The 9,116-nt window shown below is 45.0% G+C and overlaps 1 protein-coding gene across 2 annotated transcripts in view; it reads right to left on the bottom strand.

Annotated features, from left to right (window-relative positions):
- Nucleotides 1-7,713: 7,713 nt before the first annotated feature.
- The window catches only part of LOC311220791 (E3 ubiquitin-protein ligase KCMF1-like), a 132,691-nt gene continuing 131,288 nt past the window's right edge, over nt 7,714-9,116 (bottom strand). For both annotated transcript variants that reach the window (XM_084304378.1, XM_084304379.1), the window contains exon 7: nt 7,714-9,116. In XM_084304378.1, coding sequence (XP_084160504.1) covers nt 8,855-9,116 — 262 coding nt within the window. In that variant the 3' untranslated portion in view covers nt 7,714-8,854.

Genomic DNA, 9,116 nt, shown 5'->3' with positions numbered 1-9,116 from the left:
TGGCTGAAATCTTTTCGCGTATCTCATAGCTTACACTGGGCTAGGGATCATGTGGTTACTGACATATTTATATCTTCCTCTTTGTCCTTCTGTTCACATGATGTCCCCACTTTGGAGTATCCTGCCTTGTCATCTTCTTCCTCCTTCCTTGTCTGAGTAGGAGTTCCTTTCCTTTCTAAAGGACCTGAGTTTTGCATCCATTGTTTTCTCTTGCATATAGGGGTAACTGATAATGGCACAGGTTGGTTCTCTGGCCCAGCCATGGCACCCGTCACAGGAGTTAGAGTGATTGCAGGGACCATTGTAGGAGTTGGAGTGGCTGCAGGGTCTGTCACAGGGGTTGTAGTGGAGTTGATTGCTATAGACCACCTGACCAGGAAGAGCAAGCGGATGAGGCCCTCCACAGACAAATAGAAGCAGCTTCACATTCACAGGCCCTGGTCCTCACGGGGGACTTCAACAACCCCGATATCTGTTAGAGGGACAACGCAGCAGGGCATAAGCAATCCAGGAGGTTCCTGGAATGTGTTGATGATAACTTCCTCCTCCAAGTGATAGAGCAACCATCAAGGAGCGGGGCTCTGCTGGACCTCATTCTCACCACCAAGGAGGGTCTTGTTTGGAATACAAAGGTCAAGGGCAACCTTGGCTGCAGTGACCTTGAGATGGTGTAGTTCAGGATCCTGAGGGGAGGGAGCAGGGTAAAAAGCAAGCTCACAGCCCTGGACTTCAGGAGAGCAGACTGTGGCCTCTTCAAAGAGGTGCTTGGAAGAGTCCTGTGGGATAAGGCCCTGGAGGGAAGAGGGGCTCAAGAAAAATAGTTAATATTCAAGGGTCACCTCTTCCAAGCTGTGCATCTCAATAAAGAGGAAGTCAGGAAAAAATGCCGGGAGGCCTGTATGGATGAACAAGGGGCTCCTGGCAAAACTCAAACACAAAAGGGAGGCATGCAGAGAGTGGAAGCAAGGGCGGGTAACCTGGGAGGAATACAGAGACATTGTCCGAGCACCCAGGAATGAAGTTAGAACAGCTAAAGTCCAAATGGAATTGAATCTGGCCAGGGATGTCAAGGACAACAGGAAGGGCTTCTACAGGTACATCAGTGACAAAAGGCAGACTAGGGAAAATGTGGGCCCTTTGCTGAAGGAAATGGGAGACTTGTTTACAAAGGGCAGTGAAAAGGCTGAGGTCGTGAATGGTTTATTTGCCTCAGTCTTTAACAGCAAGTCTGGCCCTCAGGAATCCCAGGTCCCAGAGAGCAGGAGGAAAGCTTGGAGCAAGGCAGATGTACCCTTGCTAGAACAGGATCAGGTCAGGGAATAGACATGCAAACTGGACAGTCGTATGTCAGCTCCTGTCCAGTTTTTCGTCCATCAGAACCCCCAAGTTCTCTGCAGGGCTACTCTCAATGAGTTCTTCTCCCAGTCCGTTCTCATGTCTGGGATTGACTCGACTCAAGTACAGCACCTTGTGCTTAGTCTTGTTGAACCTCATGCAGTTCACATGGGCTCACTTCTCAAGCTTGTCCAGGTCCCTTTGGATGGCATCCCTTCCTTCTGTTTTATCAACTGCACCACTCAGCTTGGTGTCATCTGCAACCTGGCTGAGGGTGCACTCGATCCCACTGTCTATGTCACTGATAAGACCAATAATCTTGTGTGAGACTCTATCTGCCCCTGCTAAATTTGCTATAAAAGTCAGGCTATTCAGGTAATAAAGAGAGAGCATGATCTGACCATACTGGTGTCTGTCGTGTTTTCAGCCGTTCTTCCTGCAACACGGATAGATGAGGGGAGAGCCGTTGCTATAGTCTACCTGGACTTCAGGAAGGCTTTCAACACTGTTTCCCATAAGATCCTTTTAGACAAGCTGTTGAAGTACGGGCTGGATGAGTAGATGGTGAGGTGGATAGAAAACTGGCTGAATGTTCAAGCCCAGAGGGTGGTGATCAGTGGTGTAAAATCCAGTTGGAGGCCAGTAAAGAGTGGAGAATTGCAGGGGTCAATACTGGGTCCGGTCCTGTTTATCATCTTCATTTATGATCTGGATGATGGGATAGTGTACCCTCAGCAAGTTTGCTGAGAGGAGGGGCTGATACGCCAGAGGGTCATGCTGCTTTAAGAATTAAAGTTGTGTTTTTGCAGCGTAAAATTCCATTAACCTTGCGTATTCAAAAGTGATTGTGCAGGCATAACAGTGGCATAACAATGGGGGGCATGTTAAGCAGATAAGGGGACAGCGGAAAGTCCCACTGTCCCAAAATAAGGAGGATAGCTAAGAAAAACGAGATTAGCAGTGTGAAATCAGTAAAAAAAAAAAAAAAAAAAAAAAAAGAAAAGCAGAAATTAAAGGTTGGTCAAATAAAATTGTACATATATGGTATAGATGGGCGCTTAGTAGGTTGTGAACCTGTAGTACTCAGCCAATGAGGAAACGAGAGAAATCAGGTGTCGGGTAATAGGGAATATAAGGTTATAATATATTTTTGCTGTGCAGTCTTGCTTGCAGGACGCCCACCATTGTAATTGCAAATAAAAATGCTACTTCACTGAGATCCTCGCCCGAGCCTTTGTTATTGGCTACAGATTGTTTCTCACAAGTTGGGGTTTCATCCAGGAGCCTGTTGCTTCTGGGGAGCCCTGTTACCACCGTAGCAGGAAGGCATGCCCTGCTGATTTCAGCAGTCCTGTGCATTGGTGATGGTGGTTCTGCAGAGAGCTGACAACAGAACTGAGACTGGTTAAGAAGGCACAACTGGTGAAGAATTAGGGAAGAAAGGAAGATAGGCACTACAGTTTTTAGAATTTAACTGGTAACTCTGTACACAGACCAAGGTAAGAAATATTAAGTATTGCCTTGCGGGTTGGGCAAGACTCTTGTGTGAAGTGTGATTGAGATGTACTTTTGTATGAAGCTAGTGTGGAGTCCCAATCCATGGTTCTGTAGCTCTGCGAAGGGGTGCAGATGGAGATGGGCAAAGCAAGAGGTAGAAGGGAGAGAGGAAGAGTCTTGGGGAAATCTGGTGTACAGTACCTCCTTGCATGGTAAAGCATTTGGCAATACACCAGGGAATCCGGTAAACCCATAAGTGTAAGAAGAAATGATTTTAAAAAGAAAGATTAAATACTGTGTATTAATCTGAACCAAGGAACCAATTGAAGAAAGAGCAGTATTTTGGCTAAAATGTAGATCTGATGAAAATTCAGAGTTTAAATATATATCTAAACAATAAGACTCCTTTTTTGGAGAAGTCAAGTTATGCTGCTTGCTGGGTGCACGGGGTAAGTCAGTTTTTATTGAAAAGGGTCAGGACCAAGAAAAGAGAAGTCACTGGTGGCAGTAGCAGCAACTCCAGGAAAGGAGCCAGGGACTGCAATTAACACTGTCCCTAGAGAAGAAGTGCACTCTAGGCTCTGGCAAGAATTACAACAATGTTTAACAGATACTAAGAATTTCACCTTCCCTGATACTAACATGACTCCCTGATTGCAATTCATAAGCTAATTCGTCAACTGGAGAGCCAAGGAGTGATCAGCAAGACTCACTCACTCTGTAATAGTCCCATATGGCCAGTGGACTATCGTGGCCTGAACGAAGTGACGCCACCACTGAGTGCTACAGTGACAGACATGCTAGAACTCCAGTACGAACTGGAATCAAAAGCAGCCAAGTGGTATGCCACAACTGATATCGCTAATGCATTTTTCTCCATCCCTCTAGCAGCAGAGTACAGGCCGCAGTTTGCCTTCACTTGGAGGGGAGTCCAATACACCTGGAATCAACTGCCCTAGGGGTGGAAACACAGCCCTACCATTTGCCATGGACTGGTCCAGTCTGAGCTGGAACAGGGGGAAGCTCCTGAACACCTGCAGTACATCGATGACATCATTGTGGGGGGTGACACAGCAGAGGAAGTTTTTGAGAAAGGGAAAAAAACAGTCCAAATCCTTCTGAAGGCTGGTTTTGCCATAAAACAAAATAAAGTCAAAGGACCTGCACGAGAGATCCGGTTTTTAGGAATAAAACGGCAAGATGGACGTTGTCAAATCCCAATGGATGTGATCAAAAAATAACAGCTATGTCTCCACCAACTAGCAAAAAAGAAACACAAACTTTCCTAGATGTCGTGGGGTTTTGGAGAATGCACATTCCAAATTACAGTCTGATTGTAAGCCCGCTTTATCAAGTGACCCAGAAGAATGATTTCAAATGGGGCCCCAAACAACAACAAGCATTTGAACGTATTAAATGGAAGATAGTTCATGCAGTAGCCCTTGGGCCAGTCCGAGCAGGACAATATGTAAAGAATGTGCTCTACACCACATCTGGGGAGAATGGCCCCACCTGGAGCCTCTGTCAGAAAGAACCTCGGGACACTCGAGTTCTACCCTTCAGGTTTTCGAGTTGGGGATACAGAGGATCTGAGGCCCACTACACTTCAACTGAAAAGGATATATTGTCAGCACATGAGGGAGTTCAATCTGCTTCAGAGTTGGTCGGTACTGAAGCATTGCTCTTCCTGGCACCCAGACTGCCGGTACTAGGCTGGATGTTCAAAGGAAGGATCCCCTCTACACATCATGCAACTCATACTACATGGAGCAAGTGGGTTGCACTGATTACTCAGCGGGCTCGAATAGGAAACCCCAGTCGCCCAGGAATCTTGGAAGTCATTGTGGACTGGCCAGAAGGCAAATATTTTGGGCTATCAATGGAGGAGGAGGTGGCCCATGCTTAAGAAGCCCCACTGCACAACAAGCTACCAGAAAATGAAAAGCAATATGCCCTGTTCAATGATGGGTCCTGTCGTATTGTGGGGAAGCATCGGAGATGGAAGGCTTCTGTATGGAGTCCTACACGACAAGTTGCAGAAGCTGCTGAGGGAGAAGGTGAATCGAGTCAGTTTGCAGAAGTGAAAGCCATTCAGCTGGCTTTAGATATTGCTGAATGAGAAGAGTGGCCAGTTCTCTATCTCTACACTGATTCATGGATGGTAGCAAATGCCCTGTGGGGGTGATTACAGCAATGGAAGCAGAGCAACTGGCAGCACAGAGGCAAACCCATCTGGGCTGCTGCACTGGGGCAAGATATTGCTGTCTGGGCAAAGAACCTGGTTGTAAAAGTACACTATGGAGATGCTCATGTGACCAAGAATGGGGCCACTGAAGATCATTGAAACAACCAGCAGGTGAATCAGGCTGCTAAGATTGAAGTGGCTCAGGTGGACCTGGACTGGCAACATAAGGGTGAATTATTTGTAGCTCGATGGGCCCATGACACCTCGGGCCATCAAGGCAGAGATGCAGCATACAGATGGGCTCGTGATCGAAGGGTGGACCTGACCATGGACACTATTGCACAGGTAAATCATGATTGTGAAATATGTGCTGCAATCAAGCAAGCCAAGCGGTTAAAGCCTCTTTGGTATGGAGGATGATGGCTGAAATATAAATATGGGGAGGCCTGGCAGATTGATTACATCACACTCCCTCAAACCCACAACCGCAAGCGCTACATACTAACAATGGTGGAAGCAACCACCAGGTGATTGGAAACATATCCTGTGCCCCATGCCACTGCCCGGAACACTATCCTGGGCCTTGAAAAGCAAGTCCTAGGGTGACATGGCACCCCAGAATGAATCGAGCCATACAATAGGACACATTTCCGAAACAACCTTATAGACACTTGGGCCAAAGAGCATGGTATTGAGTGGGTGTATCACATCCAATATCATGCACCAGTCTCCGGGAAAATCAAGTGATATAATGGATTGTTAAAGACTACACTGAAGGCAATTGGTGCTGGGACATTCAAGCTTTGGGATGATACACATTTGGCAAAGGCCACCTGGTTAGTCAGCACTGGGGGTTCTGCCAACCAAGCCAGACCTGCCCAGTCAAGTCTGTTACGTACTGTAGAAGGGGACAAAGTCCCTGTAGTGCACATAAAAACCATGCTGGGGAAGGCAGTCTGGGCTATTCCTGCCTCAGGAAAAGGCAAACCCATTCATGGGATTGCTTTTGCTCAAGGACCAGGATGCACTTGGTAGGTAATGCAAAGGAATGGGGAGGTCCAGTGTGTACCTCAAGGGGATTTAATACTGTGTGAGAATAGTCCATGAATTGAACTGTATTATGTTAATTATTATCAAATACTGTATGTCATCACTACCACGATTGCTATATGTCAGTGTCTTATTAATGGTATCACAGTAACAGCCACGTAGGTGATGATGAATGAATTTTGATAGAATTGGATAAGTACGGCAGTGTGATGGAATGAGAACAGGCTTTAACTGGAGATAATCCAACATCACACACCATGCCGCCCACTAGAGCCAGTTGCCCAGGGCATCATCCAACCTGGGCTTCAACACATGGGAACAGAGTTCCATCAGGTAGACTCAAACCTGCTCTTCACTTACAGTGGGAAGGACTTTGCTCTTACAGCCCTGACCTACAGTTTCAGGGAAATGAGAGACATGGGAAGCCTGACTGGCAGTGAAGACTGAGACAAAGAAGTTGTTGAGTAACTCAGCCTTCTCCATGTCTGTTGTTACCAGTTCTCCCTTCTTGTCTGTCAGAGGGGGTACACTTTCCTTGGCCTTTCTTTTCTGGCCAACGTACAGATAGAAACCCTTCTTGTTATTTTTATGCAAAGTTTTCATCCAGAAACTGAGCTGAACACAGTACTCCAGGTGGGGTCTCACAAGAGCATAGTAGAGGGGGAAAATCACCTCCTCTGACCTCCTGGCCATGCTTCTTTTCACAGAATCACAGAATCATCTATGTTGGAGGAGACCTCCAAGATCACCTAGTCCAACCTCTGACCTAACACTAACAAGTCCTCCACTAAACCATATCACTAAGCTCTACATCTAAATGTCTTTTAAAGACCTCCAGGGATAGTGACTCCACCACTTCCATGGGTAGCCCATTCCAATGCCTAATAACCCTCTCAGTAAAGAAGTTTTTCCTAATATCCAACCTAAACCTCTCCTGGTGCAACTTTAGGCCATTCCCCCTCATCCTATCACCAAGCACGTGGGAGAATAGACCAATCCCCACCTCGCTACAGCCTCCTGTCAGGTACCTGTAGAGTGATAAGGTTGCCCCGAGCCTCCTCTTCTCCAGGCTGAACAATCCCAGCTCCCTCAGCCGCTCCTTGTAAGACTTGTTCTCCAGACCCCTCACCAGCTTCGTTGTCCTTCTCTGGACACACTCAAGCACCTCCATGTCCTTCTTGTAGTGAGGGGCCCAAAACTGAACATAGTACTCGAGGTGAGGCCTCACCAGAGCCGAGTACAGGGGGACAATCACTTCCCTAGTCCAGTGATGATGCACCTGGGAAGGGGCAACCCTGGATGTACATACAGACTGGGGAACGACAGGCTGAAGAACAGCCCAACAGAAAGGGATCTGGGGTTTTGGTTGATGGCAAGTTGTTTATGACTCAACAGTGTGCCTTGGCAGCCAAAAGGGCCAACCATATCCTGGAATGTACTAAGGACAGAATTTCTAGCTGGTCGATGCAAGTGATTGTCGCACATTACTCTGCACTGGTGCGGCCTCACCTTGAGTACTGTGTGCAGTTTTGGGTGCCACAATATAAGACAGATACAAAATTATTAAAGAATGTTCAAAGGAGGTCTACCCCACAACACAAAAACTAATTTAAAAGCATATAGGATTAACAGTATAGGCAAGTAGGTGGTATGACTCAAAAACACTTTATTTTTTTTATGTCAGAAATATAACCCCAAAACCCAATAAATAAAGATTAATAGGAAATTAGCATTAAGAACTCAATTATAACATATGGAGATATCTGGGAATCAAATCCTCAAGCTTTCCTGATACTGAGAAGCCTCTGCAAGCTATGAAGCAAATACATAAATAACTCAAAATGATAAGGACTGTGAAGACTTAGAACTAAGATAACATAATCCAGGTTAATTCCCCCTCTCCCCCAGCAGTGAATATATGCAACATCTACACCTAAGTAAAGTATATTTAACAGTTAAAAGAAATTAAACACAAAAATGAAAGCTTTTAAGAATTATGAATGAAATTTGTTTTTAGGGCACACAGAAGCTCTTTGTGGTAGATTCCCAGTAGTGACCCTTGTTATTTTTTTGTCTCCTACTGATGTATAAAAAGTTGAATTCCATATGAATATGATGGCTAACAGGGCATCATAGTGGTTACAGTATAGCAAAACACCACACCCTGGAAATAACAATATAGCCCACTGCAGAGTTTGCATTAATACACAGGGAGAGTACATAGAAAAGGTCATTGGTCATATGTTACTCAAAGGCTACTTCATCGCTACAAACTGCTAGTGAGTATTAATCTTTTTTGTCACATTACCTTTGAATAATAGGAAAGCTTTGGGATTTTATACTTTTACTACTTGTACTTTTTTTTTTTTAATGACAAGGTCACTAAAACTCATGCACGCTGCAAAAAACATCATGCAGTAGTTAAGGTAAACCATCCAAGCAATTTTTATTCATTAATAGTCATAAATACACACAGCAGCTTCATTAGAGATTTTTCATTTTTTCCCCTTCAGTTTGAATGTGGAGTATTAGGAGAGCTTTTTGCATGTCAAGCTACGGGACACAGAACTTTTTTCTCTGCACTGCAACCTATATTTACCTGCTAAAAGTAAAAATTGGTTAAGTGGAAATGATTATCATATATATCTTTTCTCTCTTCCTTTGAATGTACACAATGTAACAAGAGCAACAGACCTAAAATTACAATCACCAAAACAAACCCAAGATAGTTGTTGTCCAATTTCATTGGCAAATACAGCACAGAGGACATTGCAAAATGGGATGCCATCAAAAAGGAGGCAGAAGAGGCTCATTTCCTTTATTATTCTCTTTTAAATTTAGGTTTTCTAAAGCAACATCTAGAGGCATAATATCTACACAGCCCATAGCACCAAAATCAGCAATTTCTCCCCGCTCATCCTCATCTGAGGAGGAACCTTCTTCCTGCATCAAAGTAGATAGTAGAAGCTCTTGAACAAATAAGCTACGGTCTGCCCGTTCACTTTCCTTTGACTGACGCTCTGCTTCTGACATCTTAGGATCATTCAAC

Source organism: Netta rufina, assembly GCF_964035555.1.
Source record: "Netta rufina genome assembly, chromosome: W".
NCBI lineage: Eukaryota > Metazoa > Chordata > Aves > Anseriformes > Anatidae > Netta > Netta rufina.
The sequence above is the reverse complement of the archived record's forward strand: the minus strand, read 5'-3'. Positions and strand labels throughout refer to the sequence as shown.